We start from the raw sequence: 26752 nt of genomic DNA on the forward strand, positions 1-26752 counted from the left end.
GATAAATTTGTTAATCCATTTAAGGTCAGACTACACTCTGCTAACCTTAGGTATATAGTTATCCTGCATACTGAGCATTATGTCTTTAAAGGTGTTTCACTTGGCATTCTGGTGTTGTTGAACAAATACCTCCAATATTTAAGCTTTTTCCATACTTCTATGAAGCTAGCCATTTTACGATGATATGTATCTGCTTCCTGACCCTTGGTATTTCTGAATTCTAGACCACATTTAAGTTAATTTTCTGTTGTTGCTAGTCCCGTCCCCTCCCCACAAAGGGAGCCATGACTTCCATTTTATGTATGTTACACAATGTTGAAATTTTAAACTCTTCATTTGAAATGGGACCAGCCATTTTAATTTTAATGCTGAGGCTCATTGGAGAAAACATTTTAAGTTTCTCAAGTGCCAATTAAACTTTAAGCAAAATTTAATCAAGTTGAACTGAGTTCCATTATTTTTTTTCATTTGAAGTCCAAGCAAAACTTTTGCCTCAGCCGTGAATTTTCTTAATTTTCAAAATCTGATGTTTAATTAAATACAAGGGTTTTGCCACACCTCCCTACTACCTAACCCACAAAGTGCTTAAGTAAAGAATATTTTTTAGTGCCTTGTTTGAGTAGGAGTGTTTCCCATTAATAGTCCAATATTAGAAGAAGAGGAACATTGGACTATTCTGATATCCTGGTCCGAGGAAGCTTATGGAGGCAAGTGGCCTGAAGGGAATAATACAAATCTTGAAAATAATTTTTTTTTCAAATTGGTTTGCAAAATATGGAAATTATAAATGGAAAACTTCATATTTTTCCTTTTAAACATCTTTGGCTGCAATGCTCTGAGTTAAAGAAAGGAAATAAGCCAGGGTTTCCACTCCTGACTGATACAGAGCCACTCTATGTGTAGACCTTAGTGAGGTCAGGATCAGGTTCAGCTCTGATGTTCTACACATTCAGATAGAGTGCTGATACTATTGAGGCTCACTAGCGAACAAAAAACACTTGGGTAAGATATTGGAGGATAACGATTGCCCACAGAATAGTACCCGATTGAGGAGGGCAGAGGAAGGGAAAATTGGAGAGAAACTTTGTGGTAAGGAAGTGCTCCATCTTTGGGCTGGAAAGGACCCAACAGGGCCAGTACAACCTTGTAGAAACATACTGCTTTTGGTTGGTCACTGAGTGATACTAATGGTGAGAAAAATCATTTAAGACAAATAAGCAGTGACTTCTTACAAAGAATGGTATTGTATACATTTTGATATGTCGGATGACAAAAGACAAAATATTTCAATCTGTGACATGAGAACATTTAGACCCTGTGTGAACCTGCAGCTTTGTTCCGATCATCGATGGAACGATTTTCAACAAAACCCATCGTACTGTGCTGAGCAATGGTAGGATGTGGCGATGCGTTACTTCCTGCAAGGAAGAAACATTGGAAGGAAAATCATCCTTAGTCATACTCATGCATGTTCTAGCAACCATTTTGGAGTCACCTTGGTTCAAAGTTATATGTGCCACCTTTTAAACCAGGTGTGGTATGTGGTACAGGGGAGGGTGAAGTGGAAGAAGTGACTTATTATTACTTCAGATGAAGTTTTTTTTGGGAAATGGCGGAATGTGCCTGAAGGCAGGCAACTCTAACTGCAAAGTTTAGTAAAGCGGTTACTGACTTTAAACTGTATATTCCCATTCTTTTCAGGATTAGCAGAGCTTGGTACAATGTGCGATCCATATCGCAGCTGCTCCATTAGTGAAGAGAATGGTCTAAGTGCTGCTTTTACTATAGCGCATGAACTTGGGCATGTGTAAGTATTTTTGTTGTCTATAGTGCTGTTTCTCTGTAGGATAAGTGTGTTGTTCAGGTAATGGAGTTTTGCAACTGAATATGATCTGGGCAGTTGTCTGACATAAAGGGCACGATTTTAAAAGACAAGTACAGGTGCATTGGGAGCGAGGGAGCAAAGAAAATCGGGTTTTTGAGGAGCGGGCAGAAATCTCAGTTCCAAGGCACTGAAGAACGTGTACGACCTAGAGCCATCTGGGTGCATGCGCCGTTCCTGAACCTGGAAGTCCCGCCGGCAATTAAAGCCAGCGGGACGATATCTAAAGCAGTAATTCAAATACTTAAAGTACTTGAAATGTACATAAATCTAAGTAAGAATGAAAGCAAGTGATTTTAACGCTGCCTCAATGACTTTCCCGTGCTGTGTGAAACACGCCATGGGAAAGTCAGTGGGTTGCAGCCAGCAGCCGTTTGGACATTTAAATCCCTGTTTGACAGATGGGGATAAAAGGTGAGTTATTGCAGCAGGGCATTCAGTTCTCACAGACAAACTTTTGGCTGGGAATTCTTTGTGTTCAGACTGAAAATTCTTGGTTTCCACTCAGAATTGTTCTGTTCACACATATTTACCAACTTTTCGGACCCCCTCAAACTGACACCATCAGGATGGGGGACGCAATGGCTGCATTCACCAGTACATCCGAGGATGAGGAACATCACCATCCTGGCCAGGCACGGCCTGCACTTCCGCCACTTGGAGCTCCACAACACAGTGCTGCGCCACAGGCACCTGCACAAGAGCAGAGAGGGGAACAACAGAGGGAGTAATGTCACAGGAGGCACCACCCTCGTCAGAGGGTCTACAGACCGAGGCTCAGCTTCCTGGACCTTCCCGAGGATCAGTGCATACGGAGGCTGGGAGTGAGTCGCCAGGTGGTCGCAGACATCTGCAGCCTCCTTCATGCCGAGCTGCTCCCGGCTGGGCCTGGCGGCATCTCATCAGCCGTCGTTGTTAAAGTCACCACTGCCCTCAACTCCTTCACCGCCGGATCATTCCAGGGTGCCGCCGGTGACATCGCCGGGGTCTCTCAGTCGTCTGCACACAAGTGCATAAGGCAGGTCACCGACGGTTTGTTTCGAAGGGCTTCGCAATACGTCAACTTCCCCATGGATGACCTCAGCCAGACGGAGAGGGCAGTGGGTTTCTACTCTGTGGCTGACTTCCCACAGTGACAGGGTGCAATCGATTGCACCCATATAGCAATGTGAGCACCTCCATACGAGCCAGGACTGCTCATCAACAGAAAGGGATATCACTCCATCAACACTCAGCTTGTTTGTGACCACCGCCAAAGATTCCATCACATGTGTGCAAGATTCCCTGACAGCTGCTATGATTCGTTCATTCTGAGGGAATCCAACATCCCGGATATCTTCCACGCACCGAACAGCCTTAAGGGCTGGCTCCTCGGGGACAAGGGATACCACCTGCACACGTGGCTCGTGACACCTCTGAGGAACCCCATCAGCGAGCAACAGCGTCGATACAACGACAGCCACATCGCCACCAGATCGGTCATTGAACATGCGATTTCGGTACCTTGATCGTTCTGGGGGAATGCTTCAATACGCACCAGTGAGAGTGGGTCACATTATAGTAGTGTGTTGTGTCCTGCACAGTTTGACGCAACAGAGAGGGGTACCGGTTGATGAGGCCCCATGCCTCATCCAGCATCCATATCTGCAATGAACATTGAGGAGGTGCAACAGCAGCAGGAGAAGAAGGAGGAGGAGGAACCCATGGGCAGAGCAGCGGCTCACCTGGCTGCACATGAGGTCAGGGAGTCATTCATAAGTGAACGGTTCTCATAAGATCACAAAGTGAGAACAGTCCAGCACTTGGACCACCTGGAAAGAGCAGCACCAACACCAGCACCCCCCTCCCTCCCCTGCACAAAACAGTCCTGCAACTACACATACACCCACTGTAAAGTTACCCATCGGGTGGCATCAAGTTTAGCCTTTCATGATGAAGCACATGAAAGGGCGCTATCACAAAAGGCAGTCAAGAAAGGGCAAGTTGTGGCAGTAGTGGTGAGAATGATAACATTTAATGTGACTTCAACAAAAACCAAATATAAATGAAAAACATGACAGTCTGTCAGACACCCTTGTGCATATCCTTCGTGATCACAAAACCTTAGCCCTTCTTTTCCTACTACTTCTATGTGGTCCATCCCCTGTGGCTGCACCAGAGGTAGTGGCAGGTTGCTCATGTCCATGTCCGGACCGCTTAGATGCTTTTGGCCTACGTCCTTTGGGTTTTGGAGTCCGTAAGGGCCCCGTCAAAGACTGCTCCACCTGCACCCGTGCAGGGGCAGACTCGGCCACCTGGAGAGGAGGCAACATTGTGGGTACTGGTTGAGAGGACGGCAATGGGTGAGACGTGGGAGCGCTTTGAGTGGCGTCCCCACTTCCATGTCCCCTTTCGTCATCATCCCTCTCCTGGACCAGGCCCACATCGCTCCTACCACCCTGCTGGAGAACAGTTTGGACGACATGTGTGATGCCTTGTAAGCCCAGTTGTAAAGTTTCTGTCTGCCTGTTTAAGGTGGCAGAATGCTGTTCACTCTGAGTCCATACGGCTGTTGTCAGGGCCTGAATGGACTCACTTATGAGCTATGCTTGAAGCTCAATGGAGACTAGCCTTGTCTCCATCGCAGACATTCCCGCACTTACCTGCAACGCCATCTCAGATATTTCCGCAGTTATGTGCGATGCTATCTCAGACAGTTCCTCACGTCCCTGTGGCACTATCTCAGAGATTCCCTCATGTACCTGTGCCACCATTCCACCAATGCAGGAGTTGGACTCCTCCATCCTCTGCACTATTGTGGAGGGTGTGCGTGGCACCTGTTCCAGTACCTCGCAAATGTGCTGCTGCCCCTCGATCGTTCTCCTTTTAAAGGATGGCCCCCAGGGTTCAGCATCTGCGTCCAGCTGAGCATAGCCTGGAGAGGAGTGCGCCCACTGACGCGGACTCTCCACAGCTGCCCCCGCCACCATCGTGCTCATTTGTGTGGTGACTCACCAGGTGCCAACGCAACTAACTAACCAATAAGACCCACCGAGGTGTGAGTATCTGCACTGGTGGATGGCTCGCTAAGATGTGACGGTGCACCCTCAGAGGCCTTGAGCTCCTCTGAGGAATCGCCTTCTGCAGTCACAGCGGTCGTTGAAGGCCCTGTAAGAGAACAGAAGGCAATATTAAGCATCATCACAGATGTGTCATGTTGCGATGAGCATACTGAGGTATTGAACATGCCAATCACTGTTAACATCAATTCATGTGTGTGATGAATGTTAAAGTTGTGTCACCAGACGTTTGTGGGGTGCCAGTCTCAATGTCCCTGACGGACAGGCACTAAAGGGTGCGGCTGATCGGCAGGGCCTCCTCCTCCGCCTCTGTGAGGACCACTATTTGTTGTGACCCCCCTCCAGTCCTCGCCCTCTCTAATGCATTTTAAGCTCTCTTCTCCTAGAAGTGGAGAAAGTACAGACGTGTGAGTGAGTGATGGTGAAGTGGTCAGCTGATGAATGCCTTGCTTTGGGTGAGGCTGACCATGAAAGAGGTGCATCAGAGGGTGACTATTGGACAGAGACATCACATTGGATCAGGATTGGGGTGAATGGTGGTGGTGGGGGTCACAAATGGGGAATTGAGGAAGTGAAGGTAAGTTGAGGATGAGCCTTAAGTGGGTGTGAGGCGTGATGTGATGGAGTGCAGAATGATGTGAGGGTTGAGTGGGGGGGCGTGATGTGCAACGCAGAATGCAGGAGAATCAGTAAGTGTATTTACTTGTGCTGATCTAGTTAGGTCATTGAAACACTTCCTGCACTGAACCCAAGTGCAGGATATGTTGCTTCTGCTCATGACCTCCTCTCCCACCTCGAGCCAGGCCTTCTTGGTGGCAGAGGCCGGGCTCTTCCTTCTGTTGGCTAGGTAAAATAGTTCCCTCCTCCTCCTTACCCCGGCCAGCAGCACCTCAAGTGAGGCATCGCTGAATCTTAGAGCAGCCTTGCCCCTGTGCTGCTCCATTGTGTCTCCTTGCTTCAGCAAAATCCATTGGAGCAAAGGCCCTTTAAATCTAGACGCTCCAGCTGACAGCCCATCATGTGGGTGCGCAGTCCGTCCGCTGCACAGCTTTCGGATGGCAAACCTGGAAACAAGATTAATGGCCACCAATTAAGTTGCGATCGTGTGGGGAACGGTAACTTTTTATAATTCGGGTTACCCGCGCGCACATTCACCCTGCCCCCCCCCCCGCTGCCATCCCACCGCCCAATAGGATTCTGTGCTTCGCCTAATGGGATTTGCTCAGCCTATTTTACTGCCGAGCCTTATTTTTATTTTTGTTCCTTTACTTTGCACGTACACCTGCTAAATTACAGGCCTGTAGACTACTGATCTTTCCTATTTAACTTGGAGTTTGTCTGTTATTTTGTTTCTTTCCCTTTAGATGTAACGTGATGTAATTATATGGCTTTGAAAACTGGTTCAACTAAAAAATTGGGCGTTGATTAAAGAACTTAGTGTAAAGGATTCAATACTCGTAACCTTTACTGTTTTCGATGTTGCTCGAGTTATTAAATAAACTACTTACCAGAAAGTTGCTTTATCAACTGTGGAGATGGAGCACCATGCAGCTTTCTAATAACTCAAAAATAATTACTGATTAGCAACAAATTAACTATTGGCAGATATATTAATTGGTGGAGGGGAATTGCCTATATATAAACCTCATGTCAAAATTATTTCAGATTTATTAATGTAATGGAAATCTTAAGTAAAGGTCACTCTGCCTTTTTTGTAACTTTTATTTTTCTCCAATCCCTCTGATTTGCCATCCCCCAGCAAAGAGATTGGGCAGCCATGTTCTCACATACCTGCCAGTTTTGTTGTATCATTGTCCTCTAGGAGTCACAAGAACAATGCAATGTGACTTGCTCCCTGTTCTTGTATCCCCTTTCGACCCTTCCTCTCAGTGGGCAAATGGTTCTCTTCTGCTCAGTGCATCCCTTTGGTGTGAGTAAAGCTGTAGTTACACCCAATGCTTGGGGTGAATAAAGTTGTAGTTACACCCAATGCTTGTGTGACTAAAGCTGTAGTTACACCCAATGCTTGGGGTGAATAAAGTTGTAGTTACACCCAATGCTTGTGTGACTAAAGCTGTAGTTACACCCAATGCTTGTGTGACTAAAGTTGTAGTTACACCCAATGCTTGTGTGACTAAAGCTGTAGTTACACCCGATGCTTGTGTGACTAAAGCTGTAGTTACACCTAATGCTTGTGTGACTAAAGTTGTAGTTATACCCAATGCTTGGTGTGATTAAAGTTGTAGTTACACCCAATGCTTGGTGTGATTAAAGTTGTAGTTACACCCAATGCTTGGTGTGATTAAAGTTGTAGTTACACCCAATGCTTGGTGTGATTAAAGTTGTAGTTACACCCAATGCTCGGTGTGATTAAAGTTGTAGTTACACCCAATGCTTGTGTGACTAAAGCTGTAGTTACACCTAATGCTTGTGTGACTAAAGTCATAGTTAGACCAATGCTTGGTGTGATTAAAGTTGTAGTTACACCCAATTCTTGGTGGGACTAAAGCTGTAGTTACACCCAATGCTTGTGTGACTAAAGCTGTAGTTACACCCAATGCTTGTGTGACTAAAGCTGTAGTTACACCCAATGCTTGTGTGACTAAAGCTGTAGTTACACCCAATGCTTGGTGTGATTAAAGTTGTAGTTACACCCAATGCTTGTGTGACTAAAGCTGTAGTTACGCCCAATGCTTGTGTGACTAAAGCTGTAGTTACACCTAATGCTTGTGTGACTAAAGCTGTAGTTATACCCAATGCTTGGTGTGATTAAAGTTGTAGTTACACCCAATGCCTGTCTGACTAAAGCTGACGTTAAACCCAATGACTGTGTGACTAAAGTTGTAGTTACACCAATGCTTGGTGTGAATAAAGTTGTAGTTGCACCCAATGCTGTGTGACTAAAGCTGTAGTTACACCCAATGCTTGGTGTGACTAAAGTTGTAGTTACACCAATGCTTGGTGTGAATAAAGTTGTAGTTGCACCCAATGCTGTGTGACTAAAGCTGTAGTTACACCCAATGCTTGGTGGGACTAAAGCTGTAGTTACGCCCAATGCTTGTGTGACTAAAGCTGTAGTTACACCTAATGCTTGTGTGACTAAAGCTGTAGTTATACCCAATGCTTGGTGTGATTAAAGTTGTAGTTACACCCAATGCCTGTGTGACTAAAGCTGACGTTAAACCCAATGACTGTGTGACTAAAGTTGTAGTTACACCAATGCTTGGTGTGAATAAAGTTGTAGTTGCACCCAATGCTGTGTGACTAAAGCTGTAGTTACGCCCAATGCTTGTGTGACTAAAGTTGTAGTTACACCCAATGCTTGTGTGACTAAAGCTGTAGTTACACCCAATGCTTGGTGTGACTAAAGCTGTAGTTACACCTAATGCTTGTGTGACTAAAGCTGTAGTTATACCCAATGCTTGGTGTGATTAAAGTTGTAGTTACACCCAATGCTTGATGTGATTAAAGTTGTAGTTACACCCAATGCCTGTGTGACTAAAGCTGACGTTAAACCCAATGCCTGTGTGACTAAAGTTGTAGTTACACCAATGCTTGGTGTGAATAAAGTTGTAGTTGCACCCAATGCTTGTGTGACTAAAGCTGTAGTTACGCCCAATGCTTGTGTGACTAATGTTGTAGTTACACCCAATGCTTGTGTGACTAAAGCTGTAGTTACACCCAATGCTTGTGTGACTAAAGCTGTAGTTACACCCAATGCTTGTGTGACTAAAGCTGTAGTTACGCCCAATGCTTGGTGTGAATAAAGTTGTAGTTACACCCAATGCTTGTGTGACTAAAGCTGTAATTACGCCCAATGCTTGGTGTGAATAAAGTTGTAATTACGCCCAATGCTTGGTGTGAATAAAGTTGTAGTTACGCCCAATGCTTGGTGTGATTAAAGTTGTAGTTACGCCCAATGCTTGTGTGACTAAAGTTGTAGTTACGCCCAATGCTTGGTGTGAATAAAGTTGTAGTTACGCCCAATGCTTGGTGTGAATAAAGTTGTCGTTACACCCAATGCTTGTGTGACTAAAGTTGTAGTTACGCCCAATGCTTGGTGTGATTAAAGTTGTAGTTACGCCCAATGCTTGGTGTGATTAAAGTTGTAGTTACGCCCAATGCTTGGTGTGATTAAAGTTGTAGTTACACCCAATGCTTGGTGTGATTAAAGTTGTAGTTACGCCCAATGCTTGGTGTGATTAAAGTTGTAGTTACGCCCAATGCTTGGTGTGATTAAAGTTGTAGTTACGCCCAATGCTTGGTGTGATTAAAGTTGTAGTTACGCCCAATGCTTGGTGTGATTAAAGTTGTAGTTACACCCAATGCTTGGTGTGATTAAAGTTGTAGTTACGCCCAATGCTTGTTTGACTAAAGCTGTAGTTACACCCAATGCTTGGTGTGATTAAAGTTGTAGTTACACCCAATGCTTGGTGTGATTAAAGTTGTAGTTACACCCAATGCTTGGTGTGATTAAAGTTGTAGTTACACCCAATGCTTGGTGTGATTAAAGTTGTAGTTACGCCCAATGCTTGTTTGACTAAAGCTGTAGTTACACCCAGTATGGCATTGTGTGCTTTGAGCCTTGTCCCCCCTTTGCCTCATTGCTTTGCACTTTCACACTAATCTGCTCTGCCAATTTACCACTCTGGCGATGAAGGTGAAAATTACCCCCAATGTGTGCTATTTTTAAAAAGATATATATATGGGGACATTTTCTGCTACAGCCCTCCTGGCATGGCACTGCACCCACAAATCTGTCCTCTAATTTTTAAACAATTAACTCACCAAACATAAATCTCCTGCAAAGCATTCTGAACAATGTGCCACTGTACAGCTGAGAACTCTGTTACAATGTTGGATTCTTTTTAGCAGGTGGGGGAGGCCATTATGGTGGTTTTACCAGATGTGAGAAGGTAGCAAATGTAACATCGCTATTCAAGAAAGGAGGGAGAGAGAAAACAGGGAACTACAGGCTTGTTAGCCTGACATCAGTCGTCGGGAAAATACTGGAATCCGTTATTAAGGAAGTGGTAACAGGGCACTTAGAAAATCATATGTTTAGGCAGAGTCAACATGGTTTTATGAAAGGGAAATTGTGCTTAACAAATTTACTAGAGTTCTTTGAGGATGTAACCAGCAGGGTAGATAAAGGAGAACCAGTAGATTTAGTATATTTGGATTTCCAAAAGGCATTCGATAAGGTGCCACATAAAAGGTTGTTACGCAAGATAAGGGCTCATGGGGTTGGGGGTAATATATTGACATGAATAGAGGATTGGTTATCGGATAGAAAACAGAGGGTAGGGATAAACGGGTCATTTTCAGGTTGGCAGGCTGTAACTAGTGGGGTGCCTCAAGGATTAGTGCTTGGGCCTCAGCTATTTACAATCTATATTAATGATTTAGACGAAGGGACCGAATGTAATGTATCCAAGTTTGCTGACAATACAAAGGTAGGTGGGAAAGTAAGCTGTGAGGAGTTCACAAAGAGTCTGCAAAGGGATATAGACAGGTTAAATGAATGGGCAAGAAGGTGGCAGATGGAGTATAATGTGAGGTTATTCACTTTGGTAGGAAGAATAGAAAAGCAGAATATTTTTTAAATGTTGAGAAACTATTAAATGTTGGTGTTCAGAGAGATCTGGGTGTCCTCGTACAAGAACCACAGAAAGTTAGCATGCAGGTACAGCAGGCAATAAGGAAGGAAAATTGAATGTTGGCCTTTATTGCAAGGGGTTTGGAGTACGAGAGTAAAAATATCGTACTACAATTGTATAGGGCTTTGGTGAGACCACATCTGAAGTACTGTGTACAGTTTTGGTCTCCTTATCTAAGGAAGGATATACTTGCATTAGAGGCAGTCCAACGAAGGTTCACTAGATTGATTCCTGGAATGAGAGGGTTGTCCTATGAGGAGAGATTGAGTAGAATGGGCCTATATTCTCTGGAGTTTAGAGGAATGAGAGGTGATCTCACTGAAACATATGAGATTCTGAGGGGGCTTGACAGGGTAGATGCTAAGAGGTTGTTTCCCCTGGTTGGAGAGTCTAGAACTAGCGGGCATAGTCACAGGATAAGGGGCCGGCCATTTAAGACTGAGATGAAGAAGAATTTCTTCATTCAGAGGGCTGTGAATCTTTGGAATTCTTTACCGCAGAGTGCTGTGGATGATGAGTCGTTAAGCATATTCAAGGCTGAGATGGATAGACTTTTGGGGTCTAGGGGATTCAAGGGATATGGGGATTGGGCAGGGAAGTAGAGTTGAGTTAGAAGATCAGCCATGATCTGATTGAATGGCAGAGCAGGCTCAAGGGGCTGTATGGCTTACTCCTGCTCCTAATTCTTATGTTCTTATTATTTGTCTCTCATGCAATGCATTTTGGGTGGGATGACATCAGTCTGGCCAATTTGTGTGCTGTGGCGCTGGGCTCCATCATCTCCCATGGAAGCATTTTGCTGCTAAATAAATAACTCATAATGAGTTAATATATTTTTATTAATAACATTGTTAATAAGTTAATATATTTTTATTATAAATTATTAAATAAAAGGATAGGATTTTCCTTTCTTTGTATATATAACAATATATAAATATATTTCTCTTTTCATATATAACATAATTTTATCTGTAATATTCAAATGTCAATCGCAACTTACAACAACAAAAACTTGCATTTATATAGCGCCTTTAATGCAGTAAAACATCCCAAAGTGCTTTACCGGACTGTAAGCCGATAATGATTGACACCGAGCCAAAGAAGGAGACATTGGCACTTAGGGTTTACAATAGATAATTGCCTGCATTAGAAGAGAGGGATTTGAAATCACGATGTTGTGAATGTCTGAGATTTCGATCAGCTTAATTTTTAAAAAATTGCTTATCTGCTAATTATGAATTGTACTGTTCATTTCTTAACTTCTCCATTTGTGGTAAGTCATGCCAACTTAGTAACTGCACCTTTCTGGAGCTTCTCTAAAAATGTCCTAATTTCTTTGTAACGTTCCCTTTGGTGCAAAACAATTCAGATGCTCCCGTCCCGCTAATGCTCCCCCTCCCCCGACTCACTCCCTTGAGAGGGTTTTGAAGTCATTCTCTTTACTGTACTCAAAGGCAACAATGTAATTGTCAAAGTGCATCACTATCCGAGTCATCCTGGAATGTCAGATTGGGGATGGTTGGTGAGCAGGGTGATTGGGAAGGTTGGTAGTGAGTGGCACAAGCTGTAACTCGAAACAGACATTCAGTTTAAAAATGGAAATAGGTGAGCGGACCACTGAGCATTGCAGCATGTCTAAGGAGACTCAACAAAAAATAAACTTAACTGCAGTTTATTCATTGGAGATGCATGCCGCATGTAGTTGCAAGGCACGGCCCTAGTCTTAAATAAGGGCTTGGAGTTTCTTCCGTGGGCACAACCTCCAGAAGTTGCACCCGAAATTGCGCCTGAAGCTGTGCCCATTTTGCCGATGTCAAATTATGTCCAAGTATACTCCCAATCTCATTAGAATACGCCCAAACTTAAAATGGGCATAAATGGGCATAAATCAGCAGAAATAAGCGTAAACAATTGGGGCCAAGGTAACGCCAAACCCACGCCAGTATATTTCTTCTTTGAGTCTTAAAATTTAAGTTTCAACTTGTTTAACCATCAGGCACAGCATGGTTAGGAACGTGCAGTCATAAGAACATAGGAACAGGAGTAGGCCATTTAGCCCCTCAAGCCTGTTTCACCATTCATTGAGAGATAGAATCATAGAATCATAGAAGTTCACAACATGGAAACAGGCCTTTCGGCCCAACATGTCCATGTCGCCCAGTTTATACCACTAAGCTAGTCCCAATTGCCTGCACTTGGCCCATATCCCTCTATACCCATCTTACCCATGTAACTGTCCAAATGCTTTTTAAAAGACAAAATTGTACCCGCCTCTACTACTGCCTCTGGCAGCTCGTTCCAGACACTCACCACCCTTTGAGTGAAAAAATTGCCCCTCTGGACCCTTTTGTATCTCTCCCCTCTCACCTTAAATCTATGTCCCATCGTTATAGACTCCCCTACATTTGGGAAAAGATTTTGACTATCTACCTTATCTATGCCCCTCATTATTTTATAGACTTCTATAAGATCACCCCTAAACCTCCTACTCTCCAGGGAAAAAAGACTCAGTCTATCCAACCTCTCCCTATAAGTCAAACCATCAAGTCCCGGTAGCATCCTAGTAAATCTTTTCTGCACTCTTTCTAGTTTAATAATATCCTTTCTATAATAGGGTGACCAGAACTGTACACAGTATTCCAAGTGTGGCCTTACTAATGTCTTGTACAACTTCAACAAGACATCCCAACTCCTGTATTCAGTGTTCTGGCCAATGAAACCAAACATGCTGAATGCCTTCTTCACCACCCTATCCACCTGTGACTCCACTTTCAAGGAATATGAACCTGTACTCCTAGATCTCTTTGTTCTAAAACTCTCCCCAACGCCCTACCATTAACGGAGTAGGTCCTGGCCCGATTCGATCTACCAAAATGCATCACCTCACATTTATCTAAATTAAACTCCATCTGCCATTCATCGGTCCACTGGCCCAATTTATCAAGATCCCGTTGCAATCCTTGATAACCTTCTTCACTGTCCACAATGCCACCAATCTTGGTGTCATCTGCAAACTTACTAACCATGCCTCCTAAATTCTCATCCAAATCATTAATATAAATAACAAATAACAGCGGACCCAGCACCGATCCCTGAGGCACACCGCTGGTCACAGGCCTCCAGTTTGAAAAACAACCCTCTACAACCACCCACTGTCTTCTGTCGTCAATCCAATTTTGTATCCAATTGGCTACCTCACCTTGGATCCCGTGAGATTTAACCTTATGTAACAACCTTGTCAAAGGCTTTGCTAAAGTCCATGTAGACCACGTCTACTGCACAGCCCTCATCTATCTTCTTGGTTACCACTTCAAAAAACTCAATCAAATTCGTGAGACATGATTTTCCTCTCACAAAACCATGCTGACTGTTCCTAATCAGTCCCTGCCTCTCCAAATGCCTGTAGATCCTGTCTCTCAGAATACCCTCCAACAACTTACCCACTACAGATGTCAGGCTCACCGGTCTGTAGTTCCCAGGCTTTTCCCTGCCGCCCTTCTTAAACAAAGGCACAACATTTGCTACCCTCCAATCTTCAGGCACCTCACCTGTAGCTGTCGATGATTCAAATATCTCTGCTAGGGGACCCGCAATTTGCTCCCTAACCTCCCATAACGTCCTGGGATACATTTCATCAGGTCCCGGAGATTTATCTACCTTGATGCGCGTTAAGACTTCCAGCACCTCCCTCTCTGTAATATATACACTCCTCAAGACATCACTATTTATTTCCCCAAGTTCCCTAACATCCATGCCTTTCTCAACCGTAAATACCGATGTGAAATATTCATTTAGGATCTCACCCATCTCTTGTGGTTCCGCACATAGATGACCTTGTTGATCCTTAAGAGGCCCTACTCTCTCCCTAGTTACTCTTTTGCCCTTTATGTATTTGTAGAAGCTCTTTGGATTCTCCTTTGCCTTATCTGCCAAAGCAATCTCATGTCCCCTTTTTGCCCTCCTGATTTCTCTCTTAACTCTACTCAGGCAATCTCTATCCTCTTCAAGGGATCCACTTGATCCCAGCTGTCTATGCATGTCATATGCCTCCTTCTTCTTTTTGACTAGGGCCTCAATCCCCTGAGTCATCCAAGGTTCCCTACTTCTACCAGCCTTGCCCTTCACTTTATAAGGAATGTGCTTACCCTGAACCCTGGTTAACACACTTTTGAAAGCCTCCCACTTACCAGACGTCCATTTGCCTGCCAACAGACTCTCCCAATCAACTTCTGAAAGTTCCTGTCTAATACCATCAAAATTGGCCTTTCCCCAATTTAGAATTTTAACTTTTGGGCCAGACCTATCCTTCTCCATAGCTATCTTAAAACTAATGGAATTATGATCACTGGTCCCAAAGTGATCCCTCACTAACACTTCTGTCACCTGCCCTTCCTTATTTCCCAAGAGGAGGTCAAGTTTTGCCCCCTCTCGCGTCGGGCCATCCACATACTGAATGAGAAATTCCTCCTGAATACACTCAACAAATTTCTCTCCATCCAAGCCCCTAATGCTATGGCTGTCCCAGTCAATGTTGGGAAAGTTAGAGTCCCCTACTATTACCACCCTATTTTTCTTGCAGCTGTCTGTAATCTCCTTACATATTTGCTCCTCAATTTCCTGTTGACTATTTGGGGGTCTGTAGTACAATCCTATCAAAGTGATCTCTCCCTTCTTATTTTTCAGTTCTACCCATATAGACTCAGTGGGCGAACCCTCGGATATATCCCCTCTCACTACTGCCGTGATGTTCTCCCTAATCAAGAACGCAACTCCCCCTCCTCTCTTACCTCCTGCTCTATCTTTCCTATAGCATCTGTACCCTGGAACATTGAGCTGCCAGTCCTGCCCCTCCCTTAGCCATGTTTCAGTAATAGCTATAACATCCCAGTCCCATGTACCCATCCATGCCCTGAGTTCATCTGCCTTGCCCATCAGATTTCTTGCATTGAAATAAATGCAGTTTAATCTAGACTTCCCTTGGTCTTTGCCCTGCTTTCTCAGACCATCTGTCCAGTCATGTTTTGTACACTCTCCCTTACTGCCTTTTGTTTCTGTCACCACTTTACTTCCCACTGACTTCCTGCATCGGTTCCCATCCCCCTGCCACATTAGTTTAAACCCTCCCCAACAGCACTAGCAAACACTCCCCCTAGGACATTGGTTCCAGTCCTGCCCAGATGCAGACTGTCCAATTTTTACTGGTCCCACCTCCCCCAGAACCGGTTCCAATGCCCCAGGAATTTGAATCCCTCCCTCTTGCACCATCTCTCAAGCCACGTATTCATCCTAGCTATCCTGTCATTCCTACTCTGACTAGCCCGTGGCACTGGTAGCAATCCTGAGATTACTACCTTTGAGGTCCTACTTTTTGGTTTAACTCCTAACTCCCTAAATTCAGCTTGTAGGACCTCATCCCGTTTTTTTACCTATATCGTTGGTACCTATATGCACCACGACAACTGGCTGTTCACCCTCCCCCTCCAGAATGTCCTGTAGCCGCTCCGAGACATCCCTGACCCTTGCACCAGGGAGGCAACATACCATCCTGGAGTCTCGGTTGCGTCCGCAGAAACGCCTGTCTATTCCCCTTACAATCGAGTCCCCTATCACTATAGCTCTGCCACTCTTTTTCTTGCCCTCCTGTGCAGCAGAGCCAGCCACAGTGCCATGAACCTGGCCGCTGTCACCTTCCCCTGGTGAGCCATCTCCCCCAACAGTATCCAAAACGGTATACCTGTTTGAAAGGGGGATGGCCACAGGGGACCCCTGCACTACCTGCCTGCACCTCTTACTCTGCCTGGTGGTCACCCATTCACTTCCTGCCTGTACACCCTTTACCTGCGGTGTGACCAACTCGCTAAACGTGCACATAAAGCGCGGGAGATCATGGCTGATCTGTGACCTAACTCCATATACCCAATGCAGCCCCGTATCCCTTAATACCTTTGGTTAATAAAAATCTATTAATCTCAGATTTAAAATTAAAAATTGAGCTTGCATCAACTGCCATTTGCGGAAGAGAGTTCCAAACTTTTACCACCCTTTGTGTGTAGATGTGTTTCCTAACTTAACTCCTGAAAATCCTGGCTCTAATTTTTAGGCTATGTCCCCTCGTCCTACACTGCCCAACCAGTGGAAATAGTTTCTCTCTATCCACCCTATCAGTTCCCCTTAATATTTTGAAAACTTCGATCAAATCAGCCCTTAATCTTCTAAATTCCAGGGAATACAACCCTAGTTAGTGTAATCGCTCCTTATAATTTAACCCTCGGAGTCCAGGTATCATTCTTGTAATTCTACACTGCACTCCCTCCAAGGCCAATATATCCTTCCTAAGGTGCGGTGCCCAGAACTGAACACAATGCTCCAAGTGAGGCCTAACCAGGGCCTTGTGTAGCTGTCGCATAACTTCTACCCCCCTGTATTCTAGTCCTCTAGATATAAAGGCCAGCATTCCATTCACCTTTTTGATTATTTTCTGCACCTGTCCATGACATTTTAATGATCTGTGTACATGGACCCCTACCTGTCTTTGGATCTCCACTGTTTTGAGCTTTTCACCATTTTAGAAGGTACTCTGATCTATCTTTTTTAGGTCCAAAGTGGATGACCCCACACTTGCCAACATTGAAATCCATTTGCCACAATTTTGCCCTTTCATTTAATCTATTAATTTCTCTCTGTAGTTTTATGCTTCCATCTACACTACAATCAGGGAAGCTTTGACTAGAGTGGAAAATAAAATCGGACTGGGTGTAAAACAGGCCATCAATTCACTATTGCCCTGTTTGCTCTACTGCTGAAGACCAATTTCACTTCCATTGTGTTGTGTCAATGGAAGAAACAATGTGGATAATGTAATCCTTTGAACAGAAGTAAACAGTACGGTGCTTGTTGTGTGTCATTTCTATACGAGCATTAGCTAGGGCCGGAATTTGCTAAAAAAATAACCTGCAAATCAGCCATCAACTTGTAGCAAGAAAGAGACACCCCGTGAATTGCGAATCGCCACAAGTTGCTGGACGATTTGCGCTGTTCCGCCGTTAGCTTCGCGAAAATGGCATCTCACGCTTAACCCCCCCGTGAGTTTCATGAGTTTGCTGCATTTGCGCATTGATTGTCCACTAATCTTGCCACAGAAAGTTAAGTCTGGTAATTAACAGCGTAACTACCCTTTGAACAATGTGATAATTGTTAATGACTACCAATCAACTTCTCTGGCCCAGAAAGTGAACAAATAAAAGTTTGGAGTCTAATTCCTTCAGGTAGTGAATTGTTGTTGGAGATTTTAAAAATGTCAAATTTTAAATTTTAATTTTTTTTTCTTACTTTTCCATTCTGTCTCTTTTTTTCTCTCTCTCTCTCTCTTAATCCAATCTTTCTTTCCCTCTCTTTATTTCACTTTCTGTACCCGATTTGACAATGAATTCACCCCCTCTAATTCACCCTCCTTCTCAGACCTTAGCTTATTTCTTAATCCTTAAATCACATTGGTTAAGGAGATACCCTGTTGGTCCCGTCGTTCATCAAGGTCCCAGATGCTCTGTTTTCTTTCACCAAGCCACGAGATTCCAGCAAATTTTGAGCCACAGTAAAAGAGAGAATAAAGGCAGGCCACTTGCAGTCCCAATCATCCTTTGACAGCGTAATTACCAGAAATTAAATAAATCCGGCAGAGTTTCTCAGTTGAAAGATAGGAGGAGACTTTGTGTGAAAATACTGTAGCTGTGACAACTTAGCAGGTGCATACTGCAGCAGCTTTAATACAAGTACTTTGCCCCAGATGTTTTTGTTTTTTAGTTTTCTTATGATTAAAACTAAGATCACAAACAGTAGCGACAGATACAATTACATAATTCATTCATTGTTCACAAAAAAAGTAGGGTTAATTCCACAATCCTAGTGGGAGCTGTATTCACATGGAGTCTGGGTCAGAGAATCACAGCAACAGTTATAGTTCTATCACTGACCCATACTTCCTGTGAGTGCGCAGTGTTAGTTGTATCCATGTGGTTTATATCAATTAGTGTTAATTGTATTCAGGTGGTGGGTATCAATTGGGGACTCTCGTATCCATTTATAGGAGAGAGCTTATCTGGGGGGTGCACGATGTCTAAGGGTGATCTCTGCGAATAAAGGCTTGGAAGCAACTGAAGACCGGGCTCTAGTATTCCATCCTTCACCATCGAGCTATCCGACTTTTTACATGCAGTGCGGGATCATAGAATTAGACCTAGAATTGGTCTATTGGGAAACCACTGCATCATACCAAACTACATTTTTTTAATGACTAGGCTGTATCTCTGTCACAGCAGCTATTGTGTGGTAAACCATCTGATATCCAGTAACACCGTAACTTGACAATAGGTACACGTAATCTAGGCTAACACTCCAGTGCAGTACTGAAGGAGTGCTGCACTGTCGGAGGTGCCATCCTTCGGATGAGACATTACACAAAGGTCCTGTCTCCCTACTCAGCTGGATGTAATGATCCCTTGGCATTATTTAATGAAGAGCAGGGAGTTCTCCAGTGTCCTGGCCAACATTCCTTCCAAATAACAAGAGTGATTATACTTCAGAAAAAAATTGTTATTTGTAAAATCCCGAGGACATGAAAAGGTACTATGAAAATGTAAATTATTTTTCTTGAGGTGTTCCAGAGTATGCCATTCTTTGTTAAGTCATTTATTTTGAAGGGGTTAATACTGCTGTTAAAATAGTAGAAGAAGTCATTTGAACCTCAGAAGTTCATTTTCTCATATCACAGACAGTCATTTCTTATCTTGTGTTTCCCAACCATTCAGTGTAGTTGGTAGTGACTTGAGATGGCCCACCTTATGGTGTATTCATGCACTAAGGTAAATTAAAAACCAATATAATCGAAAACTATGATGACATGGTCATGAACAACCAATAGAAAAAGGGGTTAGAGCAGCTGTGACAAAAAATAATTAAATTTCTGGAAAATGGAAGGAATATTGGGGTTCACAGTATTACAATTGGTTTATATTCTGACACTCTTACTTTAATGTTTAAAAAGTATGTTATTATGGTATGGGGGTAATTTTAATCTAACCCAGCTGGCGAGAAACTGACCGATTGGATGGGCTGCCTGTTTTACACCCCGCCCGATCTTACTTTCAATTTACTTCTATGGAAAATAAAATTATGTGTAAAATTATGTGTAAAAACAGATGGACAATTCCTTCTTGTCAGTCTCTTGCTGGATGGGTCCGGTTAAAATTCCCCCCTTCTATATCTCAATATACCTTGTCATTTTCTATGTTTATTAAAGTCTTGCCCTCGAGCATACACTCAAATATCACACTTTGTAGTGTCAAAGACACATGTAAAGGATAGAACAGTGGTCAGATCATCCTGGTTTCTTTGGACCTGGCGCTGGAAATTTACAAGCAGTTGCCAATCTATAAACTTCTTTCACCAACACCAATTATCTAGTCAGACAGGTGGAATTTTCTCTCAGCTCCTATTAGGTTAAGTGTCACCTTGGCTCCATTGGTAGCATTCTTGCTTTGATTCAAAGCTCAGAATTTACGGTAATTAGACTTGGTGGGGTGGGAATTCACTTGGGTGGTTGTGCAGAACGGGCGGCATGTCATTGGCTGCCCATTATACGCCCGCCCGATATTCAATCCCACTGACTTCAATGGAGCTGATTATCGAGCGGAGCGTATAAAGGCAGCATATACAATACTGCCTGCTTTAGCTAGTGTCCAATACAGATTTCTACCCCTGTGGCTTTATAGGGACGAGACAGGGTAAGCACAACTACAACAGAATAAAAACCGTACATTAAATGCTCCTGTCCTTGTAAAGCCTTGTATCATCTGATTTACTACTAGCAATATTACTTCTATAATAATAATTGAATGTTACTTGTATTGCTCTGCCTTTAAGTATTCAAGGCATTAAATGTGTTAAAATATTGCAAGTAAATTCTTTGTGCATAAGTTCACATCTGCTTTTACTTTGTTGGTATGTGTAAATCATTTTTCCAACCATTACATTTAACGATTAATGTTTTATATTTGACATCCAATAAATCGCCATTTAATTTTTAGGTTCAACATGCCTCATGATGACAGCTTTAAATGCAAAGAGGCTGGAGTGAAACACCAGTACCATGTTATGGCTCCAACCTTGAACTACCACACCAGCCCCTGGACCTGGTCAAAGTGCAGTCGCAAGTATATCACCGAATTTCTAGAGTATGTTTGTTTCAGTTACTCTCTTCAATTTAACATTCCTGTGCACGTGTAATGATACGCACCACATGAGGTACTGTTTGAGATAGACCTGGGCGGGTACAACTTATTTAACTGTTTGCAGTCAGCATAATCTGGTAAGCGCCTCTGACGTCGTCACACATTTTACCAGAGATGGCTTTTATCTTGACAAAATGATCTCTGTTCCTTTGCGTGCTTTTCCTGAGAAAGAGGTATCGTAGGCAACCGCAGCAGTGGATTTCGGTTGCTATGAAGCCGAGTGGTGACCACCAGCCGCCCTGAAAAGCCTCTTTTCAAGATGGAAAATGTCATTTATAATTAGATTTTCCCCAGACATGACCCTTTGATCTTTTCCCCCTGGGCTCTGTCGATTGTGAACCTTTTATAAAAGCTGGCCTTGTTGATGAGTGAAACAGCATCACTTTATTCCTTGGTAGGGTTGATGCTAAGTTCCTAAGTTTCTTTTATACACTTTGGGCATTAAAGAATTTAGTAACAATTAAAAGTACAGCAAAACTGCATGGAAATTTTTTAAAAAAGCATTGAGAATTATTGATAAAATGGCTGTCTTTCATCTCTACTTTTCTCCAAAGTATAGCAGGGCAACGCACCGACTGCCGTTGAGAGGGGGAGGGGGAGGTGACCGGTTGCCAGGCTTCCAACAATGTTATTGTGAAGTGACTGCAAGGTTGTGCACGATGTTAGTCCAGGGATGATTGCCCTTTGATGTTTTATGTCCCCCCTTTCTCTCTGTGGGGAATGAGATGACTTCCAATCATCACTTTCACACTGTGGTACAGCTGAGTTCAGGAACTCTGAGAACCACGGCATTGAATCTGTATCTCAGTGTTGCTGTGGTGTGACAGGCCACTGCTCCAGCATATTGTGCCACCATGTTGCCCATCCTCCACGTCTTTTAATTCCCCACTTGTTAACCTGCTATACTTCCCAAGTTTAAAAAAAAACGTGTTCTTGTATCTTCCAACTGTCTATCCATTCTCTCTACTCCTCATCTGAAGATGCTGTATCCCGCTGGGGTCTTGTTCTTTCTGGTACCTTGGTCCAGTGGCTATTTTTCATGTGAGTCAGTGCCGGTGGCCTCTTTGATCGCGAGAGGCGCAACACAGCCAAATCCAACTTTGTTGGCATCCGCACACGCACTCTTTACAGCAGGGGTCACTGGATATCAATCAAAAGTGGGAACCTTCGACGAATTTCCCCTTCCCCAGCCCGGAACACTTAAGCCAGTTGTAGCACCCCAACTGCACCTTGGTTGAGATCAGCTGGCTCAGCAGAGGAGTTAAACCTGGGACCTGCCGTTTCGTACGGTATTATCCTATACTAAGATCTGCCTTTACCTTCTGGGCAATTAGGGAACCTTTTTTCCAGATGTTTCCTTATGAATTCTTACCAACTTTGCTGCATATAAATAAGGAACAGAAGGCCATTCTGGAGATAGCATAGCAAGAGAAACAATGCATATTCTGTACAAGAAGGGGCTTAAAAACAATTTTGCATATCTTCACACTCTTCCCTTGGAGAATAGTGTGACTTAGTGGAAGGTTTCACAGGCTGATTAACAGTCTGTCAGGCCGCGATGTGAATGCTCCTTCCATGGCTGTAACCATTTTTATACCAGCCAATAGGGTGGTCAGTCCTAAACTGTGGGAGGGTTTAATGGGCTCCCACAACCCATACGATGAGAGGGGCCACCCACACCCACCAATCTCCGCTCACCGGAACTGTCTTGAGTGGGGTTTGAACCGTGAACCTTCTGACTCAAAGGGAGAATGTTACCACCAAACCAGAGGCTCACTCCAAGAATTTAGGTAAAGATGTAAAATACATTTGTCCAAACCCTTTTGCCAGCTTCACTTTAGGGAAGGCACAGAGAAAAGAAAATACTTCCCCAAAGGGAGCTAAGGAGGGTACAAATAAGATTGCCCCAGACCATTCTTGTGAAACTCTTAGAGGTTGGTTCAAAAGTAATTAAATGCAAAGCTTGGACTCGGCTGTGATGCCTTGATGGTTGGCACTGACTGGCTTGATTTGGACAAGAGTAACCACCACGTGAGCAAAGAGTTAGAGGCCAATCGTGCTTGTGGAACCTTACCCCAAGCAGGAGTCGCCGACTTCACAAGAACAGAGGAGACATGGGACAAATTGGTAAGGAGGGGAAAAAAACATACAAATCTGATAAATGGACACCAGTAACTGGACACAGCTATGAACCTACATTCTCCACACAGTGAGTTCCTTACCTTAGTCAGGCATTCGGTTGTTCCATGAGACACAGTATTTATTTGTGTCAAGCTGGGTTTCTGTTGTGATCTTTCCAGTGTGCACCTGCCTGCTGCCTTGGCCGGGGAATGGGACTTGGTCATGAAGGGGTGGGTGAAACACCTCTTAAAGCACCCAAACCCGTGCCATCTAGAAGGACAAGGTCAGCAGATGCATGAGAACACCATCACCTCCAAGTTCTCCTCCAAGTCACACACCATCCCGACTTGTTACATATATCACTGTTCCTTCACTGTCGCTGGGTCAAAATCCTGGAACTCCTTACCTGACAGCACTGTGGAAGCACCTTCACCACACGGACTGCAACAGTTCAAGAAGAAGGCCCACCACCTTCTCAAGAGCAACAAGGGATGGACAATAAAATGCCGACCTTGCCAGTGATGCCCATATCCCCAGAATTAAAATGAAAAAGAACCTGACATGATGAAATGGCTGGAATCCTATTTGATTTTATCCTTTTTTAAAAAGAAGAAAGCTTTCAAAACCAGGATTCAAATGGTTTTATCTAGTAATGGTTTGCACAGTAGGTTGTGCTTCCGCAGATGCCAGCATGAGTTACTAAGTGCTTTTAAATTCAGACGAGCATCTCTGTCTGATATTAGTCATGTAGCGTAGCATGGATCAACTAGCAATCATCATTTTAAATTTAACTCTCCAATCTAGGCAGCTCCTGATTTATTATATTACTAAGTATTATGGCACTTCTGTCCTCCAGTCATTCAGAGGGCATGCATGCAGAATGTGGGCTTCATTGGGAACAAGCCCAGGCGACAATGTGAACTGCTTGGCCAGTTTTTGCTCTTCCCCTGTCCCCCCGGACCCCCCCCCCCAACACCCACAAATCTCTAGTAATGATATTTGACTGTAGAAGCCGACGGATTTTTTCCTATGTATTTCTAGCACTGGATATGGAGAATGCCTGCTTGATGAACCAGCAACACGGAGCTATGACCTTCCAGCCCAGTTACCCGGTCAAATCTACGATGCGAACAAGCAATGTGAACTAATGTTCGGAGCTGGATCGCAAGTCTGTCCCTACATGGTGAGTTATTTCATAACCTTTCGTCTAATGAAAGTGCGAATGTTATATGCAAGACTGGTAGAACCTAGAGCCTTTGATTATTATTGCTTCCAACAGGAGCATTTATACTATGCGACACATGCAGTAACTCTAGACCTACTGCACATGGCCAAGATTTATGCATGTACAGTTTCTCACAAACGAGCTATTAAAGCAACTGCAGGCACATGAATTAGTGCACGCACAATTCTTACAAGGTTGAGCTTGTGATTCCACCATTACAACCACTGCCCTTCTCAGTCATCGAGGGCCAGTCAGTATCCTCGACCACCGCAATGTCACCTAGCATATTAAATGGAATAGTAGTGCACACAAACTCACCTGCTGCATATCTTTATTATTTTTGTTTCATCCAGTTTTCTCTTCCCCTCCCCCTGTCCTCGCTCCCCTGGAGAGGATGGCAGCCCTCCAGTACCTTACTCAAGTGGCCATTCTTTACATGTGAGCTAATCACTCAAGCCTAGATTTTACAATTGGCATTACTTAAAAGCCGATCATGAAAAATCTTGGCTTCTCTGTCAACAAGCAATACAACCTCAGAGGACATTGCAGTCAGGTCCCAACCTGTCCTCATCTGGCATCTATATATATGCACTTTCCAATTAGGGTCTCAGTTTCCGATCTGGACAAGGGTCCCATGCTAATTTTTGTTTTCACCCCAACCCCGCCTAGCCCAGCAGCTGCTGAGGCCAGTTGTAGTTCTCTAACTGAGTTCAGCTAACGTGGGAGATTGTTGTCACTATGGAGCAGTGCCTTTAGCTACGAGGCCTGTAAGTGAGATAGCTCCTGCATCTTCCTTCAAGCTGTTTTTTTTTATATCTTGCAGAACCTCAGGGTTGCAAGGATTACATCAACGATGGCATTGCATTAGCATGCGCACTGCTGGTTACATTGTTCAGGCATACTCAGTACTGCAGAGTGCCTGGGTCAGTAACCTTGTTAATAATGGCTGACACAAGCAGTCTTGTATCCTGCATCCACCAATGGAATAATAATGAATAGCTTCTATTTTATGTCTGTAACAAATGAGCTACTTACAGATCCCCTTTATTGTATGCCCTGGTCGTATTACAATGCTGCCGCCATAGAAGACACCAGTGCTTCTGAGGCAGACAGCAGCACCTCTTTAGGCAAAGAAGCAACAACGTAAATGGCTATTGTCACTATTGCTTCCTGTTGGTTTGCCTTATTATTTTGACTGCTGGTGAGCGGCCGTAATGGTACAACTTGCACTTATAGAGCGCCTTTAACATAGTAAAATGTCCCAGGGTGCTTCACAGGCACATAGACAGACAAAAAAATTGGACGTGGAGCCAATGACGTAGATATTAGGACAGGTGACCAAATGCTTGGTCAAAGAGGTAGGTTTGAAAGAGTGTCTTAAAGGATGAGAGAGAGGTGGAGAGGTTTAGGGAGGGAATCCCAGAGCTTAGGCCTAGACAGCTGAAGGCACGGCAGCCAATGGTGGGACGAAGGAAGTCTGGGGTGCACGAGAGGCCAGAATTGGAGGAAGGCAGAGTTCTCTGAGGGTTTTAGGGCTGGAGGAGGTTACAAAAAAAGGGAGGGGCACCAACTCAACTGAATGGTATCAATGTTTCTGTTGGAAGCAATTCTACAGTAAAAATGGGTCGAAGGCTATCATAGACTCTGGATTCTTCCAGTTGTTGCGTGTGAAAACTATTTCGCGTTGCTGCCCATCAGCTTGCTGAGTAGATCTCCCGTAGGGGTAATTAAGTCATTGAATGAGATTTTTTTTATTGCGAATGCCAAACAACTCGCTTTTGGGTCAGTACAAGTCCTGGAAAGAACAAATATGGACTGAGGCCCAAAAACACAGACACTTGTTCGATGCATTCAACCAAATCAAAACCTGGAATGTGGTGCAGTTGAGGTCACTGTGAACCACACTTTTGCAGATGTTTCTTTATGGAACCAACTGCTGGAATTTAAAAAAAAATTCTGGCACGTTTGCAAACTAATATGAAAAGTTTAAGCTCAAATTTCTATCTGGACTGGTAAAGACCTGTCTGTTGGCACATCCAAAGGTGCTGTAAGGTGCAGTAGCAGTGTTCATTAAAATGATAGAATCAATGTCTATTGTAATTAAGGTATTCTAGCCACATATCCCACATTTTAGTGATTTTGAATTAATCTTTTTTTTATTGTGACTCCGATGGTGTTTGTGTGTAATTAAAGTAACCTCTAGAGGGATGAAAGGATTTTACATCCTAATTTAAAACAAAAATGTGGTATTTTCAGGAACTGATACTTACAATGGTGATGGTAGTAATCCATTTCTTTTATGATGGATTATCATCAGCAGTGTAAGACATTTAACCAAGGCCATGTCTGCCAGATTGGCGAAAAAGATCGCTTGGCACTATTCGAAGAAGAGTGGGTGTTCTCCCTGGTGTCCTGGCCAATATTTCCCCTCAAATAACACCACTAAAACAGAATACCTGATCATTATTTCATTGCGTTTTTTGGGACCTTGCTGTGCACAAATTGGCTGCTGTGTTTCC

The 26752-nt window shown here is 43.7% G+C and overlaps 1 protein-coding gene across 1 annotated transcript in view; it reads left to right on the forward strand.

The window, feature by feature from the left end:
- The window catches only part of LOC137334837 (A disintegrin and metalloproteinase with thrombospondin motifs 20-like), a 423984-nt gene that overhangs the window by 152257 nt on the left and 244975 nt on the right, over positions 1 to 26752 (forward strand). The window contains exons 8-10 of the mRNA XM_067999860.1: positions 1702 to 1807; positions 20684 to 20830; positions 24050 to 24191. Coding sequence (XP_067855961.1) covers positions 1702 to 1807; positions 20684 to 20830; positions 24050 to 24191 — 395 coding nt within the window. The remainder of the gene's footprint in view (positions 1 to 1701; positions 1808 to 20683; positions 20831 to 24049; positions 24192 to 26752) is intronic.

This window comes from Heptranchias perlo, chromosome 18 (assembly GCF_035084215.1).
Source record: "Heptranchias perlo isolate sHepPer1 chromosome 18, sHepPer1.hap1, whole genome shotgun sequence".
Lineage (NCBI taxonomy): Eukaryota > Metazoa > Chordata > Chondrichthyes > Hexanchiformes > Hexanchidae > Heptranchias > Heptranchias perlo.